Genomic DNA, 22,539 nt, shown 5'->3' on the forward strand with positions numbered 1-22,539 from the left:
AGAAACCCACAAACACTGCAGATCAATACAGCGAGCGGCACAGGTATCCCGCTGTTCCTGATTCCGTGGCCAAGGTGCCCTCTTTCCCTACAAAGAGTCTACTGCAGACACCATTGAGAAACGCTGGCATTTAGATACACCAGCACTGACTAAAACATCCAGATTCCCCACGTAAGAATTAATATTTCTATGTGTTAAGTGGGACCGTGATCCGAACACCAGCAACACAAGCTCATACGCGCAGACTCCATGTCAACACGGTGCCTTGCAGAGAGGCACCCAGGGCTCAGAGGAAGTCAGACACTTTGATGTGGCTCTCCACAAGTCATAACTAGCTCATCTCCTCAGCAGAGCCAATCAGACCAACAAAGGACCTTTTTAATGCAGTACTGCTGCTCCCAGGGCTCAAACAGTTCACCTGAAAGACTGTACATACACAACCCTGAATGTTCTGGGCCAGGGTTCACCGAGCAGAAGCAGGACCGGCCGCAAACAATGTCCTGTACATTATACAGGTGTCTGAAGCAAGACAGGATATTCAGCTCAGTGCCACTGTGATGCTTCTCAGTGTCCTTCAGCATCTCCAAGCTCAGCAACCAGCACCCCAGTTATTCACCCAGAAGCTAGAGAAAAGGATGCACTCACCTGCTTTCGTTATCCAGAAACACAGAGCTACTGCTTTTCCCGAGAGCTTCGCTAATGGGAGAGAGGCAGAAGGGGGAAGAGAAGGCGTCAGAGTCAGAGTCAAAAGTACTGTCCCTGCTCACATCATCAGGAGACAGCTCCAAGGAGCCCTCGTCCTCCCCTGGCTCTGGCCTGCAGTCCAGACCTTCCTCCATCCCCTCCACCGACAGCTCCGACCTGTTCTGCTCCTCCTGAGAGCTGACTGTCGATAGGATTCCTGAGTCACTGCGGGCAGGCTGGGGGGACTGCTGGGTGCCGTCTGCCGCGGGGCAGCACTGGGAGAGCTTCTCCCCTTCCGAAGAGGGGGAGCTGATGTAAGCCCCGTCTTTCACAGGCTGTGACACAGTCAAGATGTCTTCTCCTTTCAGGATCACCGCCCCTCTCTGCTCGGTGGGGGAAGTCTGCCGGACAATGCCGAAACCCTGAGCGTGGCGGCCACGTTTGCGGGGAGCTTTACGGACAGGGGAGCTCTCAGGAGTGACGTAGCGCAGGGCTTCTTCATCCTGCCTCTGAATGCGGGAGTTTGGCACCCAGGCAAGGATAAGCGTGGTTCCGAGCAGCTCATCCTTCTCCATGTACAGGCACAGATAGCCTTTGAGAGAGCAAAGGAGCAACCGGTTATGCCACAGATTTATTCTTAGGAAACTGCGTAAGCCTGAAATCTGCCCTTCCCTGGCCACTATTACATATGGGCAAAATAAACTCTTATTTACCAGGAGAGAGTTCTGCCAAACGAATTGTGGAGTGCTCAACATTAATCGGTATTTACAAATAATTTCAAGTCTGCATATGGCTTTTGAATAGTCTGAATTCCCTCTGGCCTAAGCGGACATAGAAATGACATGCAAATACTTCAACTTCCTGGATGGATTACTAATCAGGAGTAAATGCTGAAATATGTTGCCAGATGAAAAACTTCTACTGTTTGTTAAACAATTTAAAGTGCCAGCTAAACATTTCTTTCTCAAGAATATTTACCGTAGTGTATCTAAAGCACTACAATTTTCACAGAAAGCCAACAGAAAAAAAAAAAATTGACACACACAAGAAGGAAAGCGTAGGTCAATGTTCACAGAATAATTAGTTTTGTGAAGCTAAGCCAGTAGCCACAGCTCTCTTTGATGAAAACATGAAAGAGTGCAGTAACAGATGAGAATAAAGGCACAGGGCAGTATTTATCTTCCTTTACTCCAGTGCACGCAGCCACAATCAGGTTTTCTTTCTTTTCCCTTTCCCAGTGGTTGCGAGGCCACTCTAGCAATGACAGTTACAAGATGATACTTGGCCTTCCTGAACAACACACACATTTGAAAGAGCAACAGAAGTTACTGTCCTCAGATGACAACTGCCCATCTTCTGGCAATACAAAGGACTTACTAAAACAGGTAAATCCACGCTAGACGAGAAAAGAAAGGAGAAACATCACCAATTTTCCTACTAAAAGGAGAGCCAATAGATCAGCTTCTGGATGGCTTTCCTTAGTCCTCCATAAGAACGCCTTGCCCCGTCCCTCACTGGCACCTCTTCATTCTTTAGAGCCCAAGATGTAGAATTCGATACAAACACACACCCCAAGTGAGAGAAAAAGAGTGAGCGAGCAGTGTCTGCAGCACCCCGTTACCTGGATGATGCTCCCCGACGCCTTGCAGCAGCTCAGGTGGGTGAACACAGACATTGTTCTTGGAGTAGATAATCTCCCCATCAAATATGGAAGATGAACTGCTGCCGCTACCAGCATTCAAGGTCAGGAGGTCTGAAGCTTTTGAGGAGGCACGTCGGAGGAGTCGCCCCAGAGACATCGCCAAGGAAATGTTTCCATTATCTATCAGCTTTAATCAGGAGACAAATTCAGAAGATCTGCCAAGAAGGGGGAAAGAACAGTGTTAGAACAAATATAATGACAGCACAGCACGTACAGACCACTGTCTGAGACGGAAGAGGTCTCCCATCCACCGCTGCATCAATCCTACAACTCAAGCAAGAGCCTCAAAATGCTCTGGATCTGTAACATCACCTCTACGTTTTAGAGATGCTGAAGTACCGAATCCTGGGATGTTTTTCTCTGCAACAAAGAAATATGAAGGCAGCAAAAAAATCACATTTCAATGGTTACTGTGGGGAGGAAACTGAAAAGTAATGGTTGTCAGTGAAAATTGCCCATTAAGGGAATAGCTCAGCGACGCAGAGCTGCCCGATGTATCGCTGTCCTGGGGATGTCAAAGAGAGTCAGAGTAGACCCTGGAGGATTCCTCCAGCACGGAAAAACTGCTGAGACCATGACATTAAACAAGCGGCTGCTGCTTCATCCACAGTAACCACTGATCTCCAAAAACCCATTAATCTAAACAAGTTCACCATGTGCTTACCAATTCCTGGCACAATCCTGCTGTGTGTTTAAGGGGCTTGGGTTGGGGTTTTTTTTGTTTTGGTTTGGGTTTTTTTGAGCAGTAATAGTTAAACGGAGCTTTTTTTTTCTGAGGTAACTGGCAAGAAACCCCTGTTCAACAAAGTGGGCAGACTCCAAAGCAGTGTGATCCCCAGCTAACCAGCAAGTAAGCTCTGTGCTCAAGTGAGATGTGCTCCTCATCGGGGCTGTTGATGAGGAGCCTACAGTGAATCCAGAGAGGTCCCGCAAGCTACAAACTCTTAAGCAGACAGATCAGGAAGAAGACTTGATGGTGGGTCTTGCACGAAGCAATCCCGCAGATAGCACAAGACCATTCACCACAGAGCAGGCTCTACCTGCTGCTGTCCCTGCCTGCGAAGCAGACCATCAGAGGCACGGCAGCTTCTGTTATGCCAGAAGCACACAAGGAGAGGAAACGCCAAGTTTTGTTCCATTGTATTTACACGGCCTTACTTGCTCGTGAACAGGCCAGCTCGACCTAGCACGCACCACACAGTGCCACGGTGCCAGGTCCAGGGGCAGCGCGTGGAGACACCAGCTCAGCTCCCACGCCACCGTCTGCAGAGCGTGCAACAGGGGTAGCTGGAAACAAGAAACAAAGCAGGCAGCCCTGGCTTGTACTGTCAGGGGCAGTGCATGCAGGAAACACGTAGGGGCCTAAGGCCAGCACCGTCAAACATCGCATAGCCCCAGTTTCTTTGAACACAGGTTTAATGGTATCGCTGGGCAAACAAGGAAGCAAGAAGGCAGAAAGCGCGAACGGAAAGCAGTGCTCCTCAAAGAGCAGAGTCAAACCTGCAGGGAAAGAAAATAGCTGTCCCAATTCCGACAGAGTTTTACATACGCAAGATTTCAAATGAGACTGCCGAGTAGTTAACAGAGCCCTCGTTAAAGGACAAACTATTGCTTTAACTGCCAATTGCTAGATTTGTCAGCTTCAGTCACAGTATAAGCAGTTTCTGCGTTTCAGGGTTTGCTGGAATTTGACGGAGAAGCCTCAGCCCTGGTATGCACTGTGCCCAGCAAGTGTTCAGGCTCAGATAATTACTTCACAAGTCCTTCGGACTCCTGTCTCCTTCTAGCACCAAATACAACATGTATCGTCACGTCTCAGCCGAAAAAACCAAACACCAGTGGAGCCATATGCTTGTTCTTGTCTGGACTGCCAAAAAACACAGTACTGTTTCAGGCTCTGGCTTACACCTTGGAGAAGGTAATCTGCCAAGTCACCTTTCCTCTCATTGCACCCTGCAAGAATACGGATAGTAAACTGCTGCAATTTCTCCTTCCCACCACCAAGTTACAACACGCCGTTTCAACACAGCATTGAGGCAGTCCGAAGCAGCAATGTGGAGCAACCTGTACGGCATTGGAGGCCCTGAGCCTCCGGCACACCTGGAGAGGGGTCATCTGTTCCCACATTTTGTGGGCAGCACGCTCTGCTCAGCCATGCCTCGTTGCTGTCAAGACTGAAACCAGCCTGGATCTCCAGACCTTTAGCTACGTCAGCTATTTCATCAGAACTCTAAAAGCAGAAAACCTGCACAGGCAAAGGAGGAACCCGGTATCGGGTGGCTGGGGCTGTGGACCAGGGAATGCCTTCTCAGAAAGCACAAGCGAGCTTTTCCTACTAACGACAGCAGATGGAGATGCACGTATGAAACAGGAGCTTGTGTGATGTCCTGCTGCAGCTCTCCAGGGGCTCTCAGGAATGGAGGCAGAGGTGCAGGTCTGCTCTGAGACAACATTTAATTAGCTTTTACCTAGCAGAGAAAGAGCAAAGCAACAGGTAAAAGATCAAAAGCGGCTCCCTGGAAAGAGGAGGAATTTAAAGGGAAATATCGCTTTGATGCCGCAGAACACCTGCTGCTTCAGCACTGCCTTGACGCGCAGGTGGACCGCGCCGCAGGTACGCACAGGCATATGCTGGCTGGGAAGAGGAAACAACAACAAAAAAGACAAGGGGTAAAAAAATATGATGTCCTGCCAGCACAGAAGTTTAGTCGGTTGCATTTGTCTCGCAGAAGAGCTGTGCAACAGAAATTAGAGTCCACTATGATGCTGCAAACAAACAGCCAAATACAGTGGGATATATAAGTATAATCAGCAAGGCTCAAATTAATCCTTTCACCGTTGTCACAGGCTGGGGAATTCTGTGAAGCTTTGGCTGCAGCATTAAGGAAAAACAGATGCAAGTCACTGGACAGTTCCAGGGAGAGTGACAAGAGTGATACAGGGCATGGAAAGAGATGGCCAGGGGAAGATTAAAGAAAGGGAAATGCATTAAAAGGGTCCATACATGTGAACTGTCACTGCTGAGAAATGGAAGAGCCGTCTATGGAGGACAGGAGAAGTTGTATGGCAGTTAAAATGTGGCAAGGAATATCTAGTTTAGTCATTCTGATGGCGGGGGTGATGGTGTGCCAGAACAGGGCAACCTGAAGAAGCCATTGCCACCACTGCGAGGTTGCAAAGGCAGGCCACAGAAACAGACAGGCAGTCGGTCCCAGCTAGGACCAGATGATGGCCTGGCCCTCTGAAGGTCCTCTAGTCTACTCATACATCCCCAAAAGTCTCTGAAACACAGCTTGTGACGGTGCCTCTCCTTCCCAGAAGGCAGGAGTTCACACAACACAAACCAGCAAGTAACAAAAAGTCTGCAGGGTTTGCTGCATTCTCTGTAGGACGTCTGCACACGCAGTCCACGGGGCCTGGGTCACAAAGAGAAGCAGGCAGTGCTGCTGCCTCTTGTGCAGGCTTGGGCGGGCAGGCAGGAACCGTCCTACAGCTAAGTCAGCATTAAATTAGCACCATGCAAAAAACCCATATTTTCCATATTAATTTTCTATTTATCCCCTGATCTGAAGGGATTCTTTTCAGTGTGGCAGAGACAACCCGGCTCTCCAGAAGCTGATAAGCTCTTGCTGAGTGCCAATATTGATTAAGCACACATACATTTTCTTCTCCCACACATCAACTGTCGCCACTAAAAATCTTTGCTGCAGCTATTGAGTCTGTTCGCACAGCCCCTGGCTGCTCTCCCAGTCAATGCCAGCACTTCTCAGCTACACGGGAACTCCGAAACGTGCCAGGAGCCAACTCCTGAAATCACCCCAGGAGCCTCTTCACGAGAGCCTGACCAGTTCCAGCCAGCAGCATCTCAAATAACACCGGCTGCTGGCCTCCCGTAGAAATGCCCTTCCCGTTCTCACAAACCAATAAACAACAAAATCCGGTTTGGCTTGGCAGATTGCACCCTCACCTTGGCAGACGCTGCTGGACCAAATGTTGCTGCCTCCGCTTGCACAAGATTCCTGTATTCCGGCAAAGGAGGGCAACGCAGGACTCCTGCACAGGCTGACACGGGCTCCAGCGCATTACTCCCGCTCTGTGCGGCGCACGCTGACACCAGGGCGGTTCACGAGCATGCAGGGGAACAGGGCTCCTCTCACAATCAGTTTAGCTCACAGACACAGGACAACCTGCCGCGCGGGATCGGCTGCAGCCCACAAGCCGCTCCGCTGAGCACTCGGTGCCTGGCAGTGCGTCCTGTGGCTCCAGGGGCAAATCTGCTGTGCAAGAATTTAATAGCTTTACAAGCAAAATAGGCCAAGCTACAGGGCTCTTGAAGCGAAACATGAGACCTGCAGTACGTCTGGGCACAGCGCAGAAACACACGCTGTCAAACATCGGCACCAAATTTAAGCATGAAACGCCTTAAGTAAGAAAAATGCAACAGGCTTTTTTTCTTTGTTGCCCCTAATAACTTCAATTTGGTCTTAACATATTTAAGGAGTACAGAGCCACTGGACTGGGGAGGTCTCAAACACCACAGAAGTCCCTGCCTCTTCCTCCCCTTGGGAAGAGCAAATGCCAGGTTTCGATCTCTGGTAGCTCAAGTACGGGTTAGAGCGTGCTGGAAGCAGAGCGACCAGAGATGTAGTACAGGAGCCCAGGAGTCTGGACTCGGAGCTTCTTTCCAGTCCTCTGACTGGATTTTCTGTGCAACCCCCAGCTGGTCACTCACTTGATCTATACTTCTCTGTGTATACATGAGAGCCCTTGTAACGACCCTCCCTTTGTATGGCGATGCCTCCACGTTAGGTGGGGGGGAAAAAAGCGCTTTCAAAACTACTAGCTATTAGCTGCAGCTATTTAAGTTGACCTAACCAAATCAAGGAAAAAAGTTTACCATAGGGAGCCATTCTGAAGTCATCCCATTTCATGGGGAGAATTATGTAGGTCACCAAAAAGTCTTTCATTCCTGACCTGCCGGTGCAGCAGCGGCCCACAGAGTACAGAGCAAAGGGAAAGTACCAGCAGTCACCAGCGCCGGCTGAAATCCCGACACGCACACAACTCCAATTCCAGTCACTTCAGTGGAACAGATTTTGCTCAGATGCATCTCAGCTGAGAAGGTAAAAAAGGGACAAGAGACTAAATACTGCAAGTTTGTGACTCAGAGATAAAAAGGGAAATGAAATGCTGTCATCAGAGGCTCCAGCTGCTCCCAGCCACACCTGCTCAGGCATAAAAAAGCAAACAAAAAGCTTACCACCCCTCCAGCACTAAAAGTCAAACCGCAACACACGCTTTAGTGCTGAGAAATTATTTGTGCCACATGTCCCTCCATCCCAGGGTTAAACATAATTTCATATTACTTAACTGTAGTGCTTGTGCAGTAGGTAAGATTTTCATGGCTTTTTATTTCCAACGTCCTGTAGCCGTGGCCTGATAACCCTCACAGTACTACATCCCTAAAGCTCAGGAGCTAAAAAATCCCAGGAGCCTGGTTTCACAGCTGAATTGATGAACTTATCACAAAGTCTTTTCTTAATGCGACAGACGTCAGACCACGCGGCTCTGCCACGCTCTGACACTTTGAAATAGTCTCCTTTCCACCGGGCAGGGCCGTGCCCCCTCCGTTCTCGCCAGCCCGACAGAGGAAGCAACACTCTGCGCCATCCCGGCTCTCCGGCGTTACGCCAACCACGCAGCGAGACACGCAGAATAAACCCAGGTACCCAGCAAATCCAATACAGGGTTAGGAAAGCAGCTCACGGAGACTTCTCTGGTTTTAGCCAAATTACACCAGAGTGAGAACAAGCTCCTCGAAGCCTACAAACCTAAAGGAGGCTTCTGCAAAAGAAGCAGCAAGCCTGACATTTTTACCCTCAGCTGTCTTGGCACAGCCGGTCTTAACATTTCTGCTATTTTCTCCTAAAAGATCTTTCATTGTCATTACTTCCTATTCCGAGCGGCCACCTAGAACATAACACCTTTGCGAGCCAAGCTACCAGCCCGAGAGCAGAGCAGACGGGCAGACCCCGGAGGGGAAGAAGCAGTTATTTCACAGAGCGCTGGCAACGCAGCGAGCAACACATCAGCGCGGCCCCCCCGCCCCGCGGCGCCCGAGGGCCGCACATCGAACAACGGCCGAGGATCCCCGCCGTCCCCCGGCAAACGGGCCCGCAGGCGTCGCCCCCGGACACCGGGGCGACCGGAGGGACAAGCGCCTGCCCCAGAGCACGGCAATCACAAAACCACCCCGGCCTGCACGGAGCCGCTCGCTCCAAACCAGCGGCAGACGAAGTTCAACAACTCCGCGCGACCCTCCCGGGGGGCTCCGGCGGAAGCGAAGACAAAGAGCGGGATTAAAAAAAAAAAAAAAAAAAAAAATCCATCTCCAGTGTGCCGGGCGGGTACCGGGTGCCTCGCCCCTGTGACGGGCACACGCGTGACGAGCAGCGGGCCCGGGGCAGCGGCTGCAGAGGTCAGCGGGGCCCCGCCGCCGCCCACAGGCCCGGCCCGGGCCCCGGCGTTACACGCCGCCCAACGCGCCCGTGGCGACCGGCGCCCCGCGCGGCCCCGGCGCTTTTACCGGTAAGAGACGAGTCCGGGGAAACTTCTGGCGGCTGGACAGACCGGGCCGGCGGCGGGCGGGCTCCGAACCGCTGCCACCGCCCCCCCCCCACCCCCCCGGGCCCTGCGTGGGGGCCGCTGCCGCCGCCCCGCTCCGCCCGGCCCGGCCCGGCGGGGGTGTGCCCGCCCGCGGCCCCGCCCCGCCCCGCCCCGCCCGCCGCCGGCCGGACCCGGGGCGGCCCGGCAGCCGCCTCAGGCGGGGCCGCCTCCGCGGGGGAAGGGCAACGAGAAACCACCCGCCCCCGCCTCCAGCACGCCCCGCCCGGGCTCCGGCGCCGTTACCTGCTGCCGCGCACCGGGCCTGGCGCGGTCGGGACGCCGCGGGCCTCGCCCGGGCCCGGCGGCCTGAGGGAGCCTGGCCTGAGGTGGTGCGGCCCGGCCCCCCCCGCCCATGGGCTGAGGTGGTGCGGCCCGAGTCCCCCTTCGCGGGCTGAGGTGGTGCGGCCCGCAGCGCTCACGTGACCGGGTGTTGACGCGTCGCCTGGCAACGGGAAGATGCTGCGGCCGGCGGCGGGTGAGTGCGGGGCTGGGCCGCGGCCCGGTACCGCCCGGCCCGGTACCGCCACCGCCCCAGTCCCGTGTGTGCCCGTGCCCGTGCCCGTGCCCGTGCCCGTGCCCGTGCCCAGCCCCGCGGCGGAGGGGCCCGGGCAGCCGGGCGCTGGTGCCGACCCTCTCTCCTGACGCAGGCACAGGCCGGCCCTAGGCCCCGCACCATGGAGGAGGCCCCCGGCGCCGCAGCAGAGGGATCGGGGGTGGAACTGGGCCCCGCTGAGCAGGATGTGATCCGAGTTCCGTCGCATCTGGCTATGGAGGTGATTTGCTTTGAAACGTTCACAGGGCAGCGCGTTCCCTGCGTTCCTTACTGAGCGGTGCCTTCATGGAAGCAGCTTCTGTAGGAAAAAGTAAAACAAGCGAGCAATTATTGCAGTCCTGCCCCACATATTAAAAAAAAAGCCACTAAAAAGTAAATTTAGTTACTGTCCTGTGCATCAGCAGCATCTTGAAATATGTGTTTCTCTCAGTTCTTAGCACATTTCTGTTGCAGACACTCTAAAAAGGAAGTTATTCCCATTTCACAGATGCACGTACTCAAGCTCTTTTTTTAAGGTTTGTTGGTGATAAGTTTCTTTTCTTCCATTGATACTGCACAATATTTTAATTTGGGAAATGATGATATGGAATAAAACAGTGTATCTTAAAAAGAAAGAAGTGAATAATTTGGCTACATGTAGTGCAGGCTGGAAGACTTTCTTTAATAAATCCCTAAGAGCATTTAAAAAAATGATGTGAGCTAGAAAGACACGTGAAATTAAAAGTGGTATGTAGAATTTTTGTCAGGATCTTTACTCTCTTGGTGCTAGCTGGGTGACCGTTTTTGCGAATGGGATTAAACTTCTGTGCCCTGTGACAAAAAGCAGAGTTACAACACTGTAGTGTTCAGGTTAAACAAAGTACAGAGCCCGGTATAATGCTGCTGTTCTGCTTCTCGCCTGCGTTGTACGCGAGGCCGCAGAGGCAGAGGCCCGGAACGACAATGAAGAGGAAGAGTCTGTTCCGCCAGAGGACCAAGAAGAGACGTTTCCTCCAGCAGGAAGAGAGGTCTGTGGAGCGACAGAGCTGTTGGCTGGTCCTGCAGAAGTGAGGCACTGTTATAACATGTATACACTCATTCCCAGAACATATGACCACTAACTTCATGTTCTTCTGGTGCAGTATTTTGCTGCAAACAAACACAGAATTGGAACAGAGAAAAGCTAACTGGTCAAGCAAGAAGTACACAAAAGTTCTGACAAAACTGGAGAGGTTCCTTTGTTGTGCTCTATATGTGTAGGGTTTTTTTAATCGGGAGTGCCACAACTTAGCCAGTATAGCTGTGCACTTGATTTTTTTTTGTCTGCATTATTCATGTCTCATGATGACAAAAATAAGCGGATTTTCAGGGGCAAATGAAGTTAGATTGAAAAGCTATTTCAGGTGATGGGTTTTGTTTCAGGAAAAATCTCCTGGGACTTCCTTGGACAAAGTAGAATTTGACAGTTGTCCTCCTGAATTGGGTGACATGGAGCAGCCAGTGACAGACAGAGGAAACCCTTCCCACACATCTTCAGGAGCTCCTCTGCAGGCACCTGCGTTGTCAGAGGGGTTGAGCAGCCGCACAGAGTCAGGTATCGTTCAGTTCCTTATCAAGAGTACAATCCTTGATACCCTCTATCAAGCACAGTTTCTAGTTTTCTCCCTTTCTGGTCATTGTTAATCCAACTGGAGGCACAATATGATGAAATCTAAGCCTTTTTCTTTTTTTGGGGGGATGGGGTCCAGGTAACATTAGAGAACCCATTTCTCTCTATTCAGAGTCTGCCTTTGAGCGGTTTGATCAGCTTGCTAGTGAGCATGGTGACCAAAGATGGGAAAAGGAATGCCAACCGCGTGGAGCTGGGGAACATGAAATAAGTGGAAGAAGTGAAGAAACCATAGAAGAAAAAGAACTGGTTGTCTTGGATCCAGAACATGTGAGAAGTCCTCGAATCTTGTCATTCTTCTTTGTAGACTTGCCATTTTATTTGTAGAAAATATGTGAGGTAAATTGTAAGCAGTGGCTTATGCAAGGTAAATTGTAAGCAGTGGCTTAGCTGTATGCTAAAACTACATGTTTAAAAATAGCTTCTGCAGAAGTACTGACTCCTGAATGTGTGTACCCCCTCAGTATTAGCCTCAAGGTTGCAGGTTCAGAAGCGAGCAGTGTAGTGGGTAAATCTGGTACTCGTCAGTACTCCTGACAGAGAAGAGTGAGCGGATGGGTTCTCAGATGTAGCTCTTCTGACATGTTTCTGACTTTCAAATATTCTCAGTGGTCACCTTCTGCTGTCAACAAACACCCGCTACGTAACTCTTCTCACTTGCTACAGTGAGTGTAGCTAAAATCAGAACGCAAGTGTCTGTGGCAGAAGATACGTTTTGTTTAGTAGTGGGAGTAGCAGTAAGGTTTTTTCATAATTTATTTACACAAGTATGTTAAAGTTTATCTACATCATACTTCTTTACAGCCTCTCATGAGAAGATTCCAGGCTGCCCTGAAGAATTACCTTACTAAGCAGATGGAAAAAGTGAACCTAGAGCTTCAGGAACTGGTATATGACATTCTTTCTTTGCCTTCCCACAGAAGCCCATCCCTGTCTGGGCTGAAGTGAGCTAGCTGATTTCCTCTTGTGTTTGCAGAGGACAGCAACGAAAAAGAGCAAAGTGCAGAGAGAAGAGCTTGGGGTGATTCTTTATGGAGCACAGGAGCAGCTGGCCCATCTGCAGATGGAACTGGAGAAGAGCCATGACCGCCATTCTCAGATGGCCGCAGCGCGTCGGCAGCTGGATGAGGAACTGGAGGGCCTCAGGCTGACTCACAAGAAAATACGTCAGAACACAGATGATGAACGCAAGAAAGGTGACTGAGGCAGTCCTTGTAATATATTCAAATTCATTTCTTTACATAGTACTAGAAACAGGAAATAAGTCAGGCATTGTATTGAAAAATACAGTAAAATTCGTCAGGAATAATGTGCTCATTGAAAACTTTCACAGATGTTTGTTGCCATATAATTCATATTGTTTCTAAGACCATGTTGCCATGTTGTACTTCTAAGAAGGTCTTTAGGGCTAAAACAAATGGTTCTGGCAGGTGGGCTGTTCAGTGACTTAGCAGGAGGAAAATTCCCGCAGCTCTGTTATGTTTCCCTGTGTCTCTGTAAGGGTGCGATGAGCTTGCAAAGGCTGGAGGTCATTAGGGACATCCAGGAGGATGAGAGCACCAGCCATGCGGCAGCGCATTCCAGCCAAGGAAATGGACTTCACTCGTTCTTTTTGTGTTGCAGGATAAGAAACAGTAAAACAATTTCAACAGCAAGGATAGCTAAGCATTAAAATAAATTGCCTACAAAGTTTTTGCAGGTTATTGAAAAAATTAGAGAAGCATTCTCAGACTGAGAAAGAGACAGTTCTGTTTTGGGGCAGAGAGGTGGATTCACAGCTTCCTGAGGCCCCTTCTTTGATTTCCTGGGTTTCTGTGTGCTGGGAATCAAGGAATCGCTTACCAAGAATTTAGCTTTGCTTGTGGAGCTATACTCCAAAGCTGATGTAAATTCTTATTTCAGGGAGGGCTGATTTAGCTGGTAGGTGTGCAGGTTTTGCTTTGGGTGCTTCTATATTTCTTTCCCTTTAATCTTTGCTTAAAGCATGTCCTGCAAACATACTTTTCTGTGAATATTTTTTTTTCCTGCCTCTCCAGTTTCTGCAATGCAGACCCAGGCTGAAAACCTGGCCTTGCGTCTCTTCTACATGCAGAATATGGACGAGGAGATGCGTCATAATATCTTACTCATGAAACAGTCGATGAAGAAGGCTGAGGCAGAGAAGGTCCAGGCTGAGGTGGAAAAGAAAAAACAGGTATCAAGTAAAACAGCTTTCAAATACATAAATAAATGAATACAGGTGACAGTTAGTGGTGAGTCTTGGAGGACACGCTGCCTTGTCAGAACTTGTAGTGACTGAACCGTGGAAGATGTGTGGGGATATGTTTCTCAAATAACTGGAAAAAAACTCCAAAACAAACCCCCTCCAAATTAGGCTTGTCTGAAAATGAGAAGAATCCCCACCACTAAGATAGTGGCATGTACTGGCCAAAGGTTTTTGACTAGCCTTATCATAGTAAATCACTCTTCACTCAAGCAAAAGGGGTGTAGGAGCAGGAAGATATTTAGTGCAGAAGTATCGTGTGTTCAAGTCTCGAGAATTATTGAGTCACAGTGAGTTTCACAGTGAAAAGTGAACTTTGAAATTGAACTGCGGCAGTTGGTGTGCTGGAGCTCCCTCTGCTGCCTGCTGCTTGCAGCAGGACACAAACCGGTTATTAATGCAGAATTGCATGCAAACGGTTGAAATCAAATGGATTTAGATGTTTTTTAACAAAGGATTTTGAAACATAAATTATTAAGATTCCCAGCTGCTGGAGAGGTGGCACCGTACAATCCATGCTGACAGGAATGAGTGCTGCTGCAGATCTGACGTCTCAATTTACTACTGCTAGTGGAATAATAAAAAATCAGCAACGAAGGTTTCACTGCTTTTGAAAGTTGTCACTGCCACATTAATGAGTCATTTATATATGAATGGAGAAGTTTCAGGAGGAATCAAATCTAATCCAGTTGCCAACTTAATTCCTTTTCTAGCCTATGTTATGCTGGCAGAACACAGTTGGTTAAGGCTGAGATTATGTTGCTCATCCTGACCTGTTTGGCTCTGACTCTCTAGGATCTTCTACTAGACCGCTTAACAAGAAAAGCCTACGAACTACAAGAACAGATTGCTCTGTTTGAAGCTCAGCTTGTGGCCCAGGCAGAAGACACAAAAGTAACTCGGCAAGCAGTAAATGAGGTAGGAGGGTGCTTTTTTAGCTGCTGGTTAATATTTCCCTCTGGAAAGACTAACCCCTTTGGCTCGTGCTCGCATGGTAGGTACAATGTAGGCCAGAGCTGTATGGTTTGTTCCTGTTTGGAGGAACGAAGACTTTTTTTCTCCTTTGTCCTTAAGAATTGCCTGTAAATAACTTCCTCCCCCACCTTCTCAGTGTTTTTTTTTTGTTTCAGACCTGTGCTCTGTGGTCTGGTGTGACTGTAAACCAAAGACACGTTAGGTGAAGCTGTTCCTGCCCAGCATGGCATGAACAGAAAAAAATACTGCATTGTAATGTTAATTTGGTTTTTCAACACAACATAGATTCATCCTGTCTACCAATTCTCTCTTCCCTAGGCTTGTATGGAGGTACAGGCTGTTAACATGGAGAAGAAGCGATTGATGAACCACTGGAATAGCAGCTTGGCTGGAATGAAGCAAAGAGACGAGGCTTATATTGCCACACAAGAGTTGCTGAGGTGTGGTGTCTGAAGACAGTCCTGGGAGAGACCTCAGATAGTTTGGACAGGAGGGGTTCTGGAAGGGGCAGTATGTCTTCTGTCAGGATTATTACTGTATTTGCAGGATATGTCAGGCAGAACAAGTGTACTGCTCTAAAGCACATAAGAAGGTTAAAGGATAAGAAGCACAGTTCTTTGTTGCTATTTTTTTTTATCCAAAACACAACTCGCCCTCGAAATGTGTGGGTTTTTTAAAGCTGTTTAGAGTTTTTCTATTCATATTTTATTTTTTTAAAAACGATCCTTCACCTTTGCAACCTCTCTCAATCCAAAGAGCTAGACATCAGGAAGGATTTATCTATCACTTTTGGTTAGGGTTTTGTGATCCCTTTAGAAATCTTCAGGAAGACCTTCCTATTGTTGCCGAGGGAAGTGTTTATTTGGTCTGGAGTCTTAAAGATTGACTGATTCGCTGAGGACAAACAATGTGCCATATGGTGGCATCCTGGTAAGAAATGGGGTGGTGGGGACAGGACTGAAAGGAGGAATTAACATTTCCCTTTAAATCTTAATGTCTCCATCCATCTTCTGGTGGCTCTGCACTGTCACAGCGGACTAGCATTTGTAGAGATCTGTCTTCCTGGTCAGTCATTGCTGCAACAGCATGTTTGAAAAGAGGAATTTGTAGACGACTGCTCAGCACACGAGTCAATCCCTGTGGTGATTTTCCATCCTCTGCCTCTCCAGCAAATGCAGACATGACCTCAAGTCGCTAGAAACAGACATCCATGACTGTAGAAAGTCCATCAGGAAAGAGGAGGAGAAGAACGAGCTACTTGTCACCCTCCTGAGCCGTGCACAGAATGATGCCAACACAACAAAGAAACTGATTGCCCAGTGCCTTTCAAGGCAGGAGGCCTTGAAGGTTGAATCTGGCACCTATACTCGCGTTCTCCATGAGACAGAGCAGGCCTTCAACAGGACCAAGATGGTGAGAAGAGTCCTTGGAAGAAGAATCTTTTTGAAATGGACACGGGCATTTAATACCCTTCCCCAAGCAGTTGTATTGATCCTGTCCCTGTCTTCCCTACTTTTTAGAATCAAGCTGCTCATCTGAATGAGCTGCAGTCCATCAGTAGGGATATAGAGAAAGGAACTGATGTCAAAGAGCGGTTGGAGAATGAAATCATGGCAAAGCTTCAGGACCAGATGATGTCCAGCAAAGCCACAAAGCAGTTCTCACAGCTGGCTGCAAAACTTCGTAGGAGGAAAACAGATCTGGTATGGTACTTCTCCCGTTTGGGAGGGCAGGGGAAGGAAACCGCCTAGAGCAGTGTTTCTCAAGTGTGTTTCGTCAGTGTCTTCATTCTAGTTTTCAGGTCAGCAATTGAAGGTCTGCTGAGTTTGCGACTCCAGTTTGATTCTTCCCGTGATCTTATTGCAGGATTCTGGTGTATGTGAGAGAGTTTGGCCAAAAAGGCCTGACACATAACATACTATTCTTTCTTTACTTAAAAATGGGGCAGAATGATGAATCCTGGGAGTATTTACTACAAAGAATTCCCAGTTCTTATGAATTGGAGGAAGACAGTGGATAAGTAGTACTTCGGTACTCTGCAGGAAACTAAGCGTATCTCTGTACTGCATCATGGAATGTGATGTAGGTATGCTCTCAGGTTCTGAGTAAGGATTACGTCCAGGGAACAGTCAAACCAGACCAGAGTTCTTTATGGCATGATTGCTCTCTTTGGGAGTGTATAACTGGTACAGACAGAAAAGCAACAAGATACAGGATAGTATCTAGGGTTGGTGTTCATTGTGCGAGGCCCCTCCACCTCGCTTTCTGACAGATACACAAACGAGGGGATACTCCACGTTGACTCCTATTAACATCTGTGTCGCACAGTAGAATGTAGTGCAGAGACCACGGACTTGGAAAAGACCAAAGCGTACCTCTCGCAGTTGGTCCAGGCTCTGCAGAAGTAGCAGACAGGCTCTTGGAAATTGCCTGGCTGCATTCATACTGCACTCAAACAAAGGGCACAGCCCCACTTTCTGGCTAGTCTGGTGGTCAGGCGAGGGATGTGTTAGTCAGGTGTGGTGGAGAAAGTCCTGCTACGGTTAGCCAGGTAACTAGAGACATCCAGGCAGGGAAGATAATTACAGAAGTGATGGGTGTGGTCTCCTAAGGGGTTTTGGGACATTTAGGGTCCTTGAGGCTTTTCAACAGCCTTATGGCAGAGGTAAATTTTGCTATCTATCTCTGTCAATAGATGGAGAAACAAAGGTACAGAGAGAGTCAGTAGCTTGCTCACAGCTACTCGTACAGACCTGGGAGACCTGAGGAGAATCTAAATCCCCCGATTCCTGTGCTTTGATAAGTGAGCATTACAAATCAGTAAGTTGCTGTAGGTTACAGTGATTTGTCTTCTGTCTGTTGATATTCCTAGGAGCTGCATTCTTCCAAGGTTGAGAATGATTTGGCCCAGGTTATTCTGAATGCAACTCATACCAACTGCAGGCTGACAATTCTCCAGAAAACACTGTGTGAGCTGGACAAGGAAATAAAAAATGTCCATGATCTGATCAGCTGCCAGGAAAGTGAGATTGCGAAGTGCAGAGTCCTGACCGAGAGCAAGGATGGGCTCATCAGCCAGTGCAACAAGAGACTGGAGATGATGCTTTCTCAGCAGGGGGTACGGACGTTTACATTTCAATCCCAAACTTGATTTTGTTCTTTGTGGTGACCACAGATGCCCTCGGTAAATGTAACTGCATAAGTGCTGGATAGTTACAACTCTCAGACATCAGTATTGTGATTTAAAAGCTGCACTAGTTAATGTGAATGTTCACATTTGACAAACTGTTCTTAACGCATGCAAAGAGGAGCTGGCATCAGGGAACTGTGGAATGAGGGTGTGCCTGGCACAGATTTCTGCAGGGAGATGCCTACACCTGATGAGAATGTTGAATGACATCAATACTCTGGGAGTAAATAGGATCTCCTTATAAAACCTGCAAAGACTGACGAGGGGAGAATGGAACATGCAGAGTGACTGAAGTCGCTTGATGGCTGTCCCCATTCAGATCGTGCCCAGATGATCCCTAGCGCTGAGAGCTGTAAGACCTTTATGGATACCAGTGCAAAAATGATTGCTGTGGTATACGCTTTGCAAACATTTGGGTGTCCCAAGGTACCTGTTGTAAGAGCTGACAGGGCCCTCCCACCCCAGAGAACTTTTCGGGCCTCCGTTGCATTTATTCCCGTGAGGCCAGGAACGATTAGTCCCGTCGAACTCACGGGAAATGGAGGCAGAAGGTAACTGACTGGCAAAATAACAGGATAGTGGAAGTATTTAGTAGGCATCTCAGCGGCTGGACCAGCCTTTTGCAATGATGCTATAAACAAGTGCTCCGGCATCTTCTGCCTGATTAATCCCAAGCTTTGCCCTCCTACAGGGGCAAGAATTGGCACCATTGGAAATTGAGATCAACAGGCTGACCAAGCAGATAGAAGAACAGAATTCTGAGGTGATGACGCTACAGAAGTACTGGCTCACTCTGCAGAAAGAGCTGGTCAAGTTAACACACGAGCAGGAGGAACAAATGGGCTCCTTGGATATGTTAAAGAAACAGATCACAATAATGCAGCAGAGGAAAGTGCGTACTGAGAGTAAGTCATTCCCTAACTCGTTCTTCAAGTGTTCATCAAGGAACGGAGAAAAAAGGGAGGGAAGGCTTACAGACGGGTAATGCTAGACCTTCACCAAAGCATGCCCTCGGTGCTCCGGTATATATGTGAGCAGTAATGCAGATGGTCTCCGTCCGGGCCTCGGGGGCCAAGGGCCAGGCACCTTCTGCTGTTTTGCATGTTGTTATTTCCTGTAACAATCAATCCTGCTGCCTTAACTGACACAGTCGAACTCAAAGTGACCATGTCACGTGTTACACTTCTTAAATAAGGTTTGCAAGTAGTCGGTAGGTAAATGTCCCTGCCAATGATAGTACTTCCCTTAGCCGAAACCAACTCTTCTCACAGTAATCTCCTTCAAAACCTCGTTTGATTTTTGGGCTTGTGGAAAAATGTTTTGGCTGGGTATGTGGGGGACAGGTGGCTCTGCATGCACTGTTGTCTGGTCTAATAGCAGTTTGTCACACCTGGCCTGCACTCCACCCAGTGCTCCTGGGAATTTTAAGACTTTTTTTCCTTTCATCTGTAGATGAAATTCAGCAGGAAATAAAAGAACAGAGAGACATCGAACGTCACATGAGGAACATGTCCAATGACTTGATAAAGTTGAATGTGTTGATCAACAAGAACAACAGCAGCTTCGAGGAGCTGCAATATGGCAACATGATCACAGAGAACGAGTTTGTACGCTCTCTCAAGGTACAGAGGCTTGACATCTCATTTCCAGGTCTCAACTTCCCATGGAGATTGGAGGCAAATAGTGACCCATCTTTCTCAGTCTGACAATGTTGTATTGGTTTGTGCTTCTCCAATCTAGGCAGCAGAAAAAGAAGCAGTTGAGATGCAGGAGAAGCACAGTCAACTGACTGAGGAGAAGGAAAGACTCCTGAACAGCCTGGTGGAAGCAGAGTAGGTACCAGAGAGATTCTTGCTTTGTGCCACAGTCTTTGAACTTTTGTATATGTGTCCATGTTACTTTTCTTCTCCAGTTATCAAACTGAACCAGCACCAGCAAGTGTGCTTCTGTCCTTGGAAAGATAAAAGCGAGTTTAATGAATTTTTAAATGCAGAAACTGAAAGGTGCTTTAGCTGTCTCTGGAACCAGCAAGAGCTGAGAGGATTTCACGATTCCAGTATGCTTGTGCTGGATGTTGCCAAGATCTGTATGGGAAGACTCTGCATGCTATCTTCTCTACCAGTAACTCAGAGCAAGTATGCTGCACTGGGAAATTAATCAGGGTCCATCAGCCCCTGTCAGTCTGGGCTTGCTTGTTTTTACAGTCATCACGCCATTTTCTAAATTGCGGAGCTTCCTGTCTGATTTCACGCAGCTCTGTTGCTGCCCTATTGAACGTCCTGTATGCAAATTCTTAGTTTCTGCTGAACCATTCAGCTCTGTTCAGAATCGATCGCGGGAGCACGCTGCCACTGATGCAGAGGGAGAGAGCATCCTCTCTGGTGTTTACAAGGGTGCTGTTTTCCCTTTCTGTCACTGAAGGCATCAAATCATGCTGTGGGAGAAAAAGATCCAGCTGACAAAAGAGATGCGCGCAGCGGTGGATTCTGAGGCAGGACAAGGCGAAATCCAAGCCATGAGAGCAGAGATTCATAGGATGCAGGTAAGCCACTGGGAAGAGGACTGAGGAGGGGAAGCTGCACACAACATATTTGGCTTTGGAGCTGCTGAATCATAAGGCAGGAGATGAGAAAGAGGCTGGAGAAATAGCATCTTCAAGGCCATAGCAGACTGGAAATCTTACCACCCTGCAGCTAGGTTCAATTAAGTACATCCAGCACGCGTGCACTTTATCTGTTCCTGGGCGTGCTGTGTCGTAGGCTGCAGCAGAATCTGGATATACCTGAGAAATCTACTTAAAATGTGGTATGTCTGCCACCTTATTCTGTGACCTCGATTTATAAGCAAAGGAATGTTGATTGCTAAATATTGCATCATCTTAATCACTGCTTAGATCTGTCTTCTGGCAAAGCAGCTCTTCCCTTTCATTCCCAGGACACCTCTGCTCTTTGGCTTTGGCTATTGCTTATCAGTTCCAGTGAAACATTTTGAAGATGACTTTAGCCGAGTTGATAATCCAGCCCTCTGCCTTCCAGATCCACACAGGGCAAACTAGCTGTGGATTTAGAGCAAATCTGGCTTGCCAAGGCTCACGTGTATCTGGTTTATGTTGATAGGATGTGCCGCACAGAAGACTTCAGTTAGATGCCGTTTGTAAGCATTCATTATTTTCAGCCTATTTTATATCTTGACAAATGGCAGGTCCGCTATGGCCAGCTAATGAAGCAGCAGGAGAAGATGATTCGTGATATGGAGGCATCTGTTTCTCGTAGAGAGGCAATAGCAATTCGTGGAGAGGGCCAGAACAGAACAGATAAGAAACATCTCACCAAGAGTGACTTCCACCGCAAGAAACAGGAGCTAAGAAAGAAGATCAGCGAAACTCAGAAGGTGAGCAAGTAAAGCAGGGCAGCGAGAGTTCAGGTAGCCTGAATTTGCCTTGTGATGGCTGTGATGGGGTGTCCGAACACAGACCCTGCACAGGTATGGCATTGCACAGGGGGCGGGCTTTGGAAGCTCTATACATGTTAAAAAAAAAACCAACAGCAGGTCTGGGAAGATGGCCGGGAATGCAGCTGAACCAAAGAACCGAAATCTGCCCTTTCCTTCTCTCCATCTGCTAGAACACTCAAGACTGCAACAAAACCATCCTGGAGCTGGAGAGCACCCAAGCGTCCCTTAGTGCCTCCTTCTCGGAAAAGCAGCAGGAACTGTGCAGACTGCAGGCTGAGTTCCATGACCTCGATTCAGACGCAGAATGGCTTCGGAACAAGAAACGATGGGTGAGCGCTTCCGCTTCCTTGCTGCCGGGGAGCCAAATGGAACCTGCTGGAACCTGCTGGAACCTTGCTTCTGTTGCCAGCTCCCTGTCCCTTTGTCTCACCTCCGTCCTGACCTGGGCGCGCTTGCTGTGTAGTTTTAGCAACACTTGAAGTTCAGTGAGCGCAGTTTGAGGGCTCACAGTGGTCCTGAGCTGACGCTGCAGTTGCGCTCAGTGAGGCGGCACTCACTGGAAACGCCAGCCAGGGGGATGTTGTTTGTATCTTGAAAATACCTGACACCTGTCCTTTGTGAGCGCTGGCCGGCCACCCGTGGGCATGTTACCAGTTTGAGAGCCGGCCCAAGGTCTTGAGTGACCTCCTGCGAAGTTTTTAAGTTGGTGAAACTCTGTCCTGGCAAGAGTTGCCTTGTATGCGTGGGTATTTCTCTGATTTATGGAATTCTGTGACACTACGGGACCTCTGCAACACTCGGAATGGGGGTGCTGTTTGGCTGTTACCATGGGGCGTGCATAGCACTGTCCCTTCCACTTCAAAACACGGTGGTTACAGCACCTGGGACAGGAACCGCGTGGATTTCCTTGTTACAGCACCTGTAACAACCGCGTCGATTTCGTTGTTCTCTGTGTGCAGTCTGCTGTCACAGCAATTCCCGTTGTTGCTTTTCTCAGAACCTTTTGGAGATTGTGGCCTACCAGACCCGCCAGAAGCATCTGGAGGCGCTGAAGGAAGGGAAGTACTCTCCCCTGTGCCGCACCGAAGGAGCCTGGCGACGCGAGCAGCAGAAACTGCAGGACCGGCTCCGGGCCGTGAGCGCCATTGTCCAGCGGGTCGGGCAGGAGCATCCCCAGCACCGCAGGGCCCTGCAGTGGCTCGGTCAGTGCCTGGAATCCAGGCTGGGCTCGCAGGAGGCCTGACAGTCACAGCACACCGAGCCCTCTGGGCCTGTTCTCGGCTGCGTAAGTGAACAAATGTGGGCGTGTGTGCGGTGTGGTATTTATTAAAGACGTGGCGTTGCAACCTTCTGTGGTTTGTTTCTTTTTACGCTTCACCTTTGCTGCAAGAGGCGGGCCGCCCTG

At 48.9% G+C, this 22,539-nt stretch overlaps 2 protein-coding genes across 6 annotated transcripts in view; one reads left to right on the plus strand and one right to left on the minus strand.

Moving 5' to 3' along the window:
• The window catches only part of TBC1D16 (TBC1 domain family member 16), a 32,411-nt gene extending 23,020 nt beyond the window's left edge, over positions 1–9,391 (minus strand). For 2 of the 4 annotated variants that reach the window (XM_086762693.1, XM_086762689.1), the window contains exons 1-3: positions 8,973–9,120; positions 2,306–2,541; positions 646–1,276 (exon numbers count right to left, since the gene is read on the minus strand). In XM_086762693.1, coding sequence (XP_086618819.1) covers positions 646–1,276; positions 2,306–2,483 — 809 coding nt within the window. In that variant the 5' untranslated portion in view covers positions 2,484–2,541; positions 8,973–9,120. Of the gene's footprint in view, positions 1–645; positions 1,277–2,305; positions 2,542–7,283; positions 7,502–8,972; positions 9,121–9,295 lie in introns of those variants that run through there. The other 2 variants (XM_086762690.1, XM_086762692.1) reach the window with 2 other exon arrangements.
• A 4-nt stretch (positions 9,392–9,395) lies between these two features.
• On the plus strand, positions 9,396–22,485 carry CCDC40 (coiled-coil domain 40 molecular ruler complex subunit). Of its 2 annotated transcripts, none has more exons than XM_086762683.1 (20): positions 9,396–9,527; positions 9,700–9,825; positions 10,520–10,651; positions 11,007–11,178; positions 11,366–11,523; positions 12,058–12,141; positions 12,230–12,449; positions 13,290–13,447; positions 14,312–14,434; positions 14,810–14,931; positions 15,661–15,904; positions 16,012–16,194; positions 17,364–17,609; positions 18,373–18,586; positions 19,134–19,303; positions 19,422–19,513; positions 20,103–20,223; positions 20,883–21,071; positions 21,305–21,463; positions 22,132–22,485. In XM_086762683.1, exons 2-20 carry the CDS (start codon positions 9,727–9,729, stop codon positions 22,375–22,377), a joined length of 3,132 nt encoding a protein of 1,043 aa, XP_086618809.1. In that variant the 5' UTR covers positions 9,396–9,527; positions 9,700–9,726; the 3' UTR covers positions 22,378–22,485. The 2 variants fall into 2 exon arrangements, with proteins under 2 accessions (XP_086618809.1, XP_086618810.1); XM_086762684.1 differs by having other exon boundaries at positions 10,520–10,612.
• Positions 22,486–22,539: the final 54 nt, after the last annotated feature.

Source organism: Chlamydotis macqueenii, chromosome 18, assembly GCF_036417535.1.
Source record: "Chlamydotis macqueenii isolate bChlMac1 chromosome 18, bChlMac1.mat, whole genome shotgun sequence".
In the NCBI taxonomy this organism is placed as follows: domain Eukaryota; kingdom Metazoa; phylum Chordata; class Aves; order Otidiformes; family Otididae; genus Chlamydotis; species Chlamydotis macqueenii.

What these genes read in the sequence shown, in the direction of transcription:
- CCDC40 (XM_086762683.1), top strand. Translation starts at nt 9,727, where the DNA reads ATGGAGGAGGCCCCCGGCGCCGCAGCAGAGGGATCGGGGGTGGAACTG. An exon ending in AGGTGGAAAAGAAAAAACAG is followed by an intron (nt 13,448 to 14,311) that starts GTATCAAGTAAA and finishes CTGACTCTCTAG; the next exon opens with GATCTTCTACTAGACCGCTT. An exon ending in AGTTTGTACGCTCTCTCAAG is followed by an intron (nt 19,304 to 19,421) that starts GTACAGAGGCTT and finishes TCTCCAATCTAG; the next exon opens with GCAGCAGAAAAAGAAGCAGT.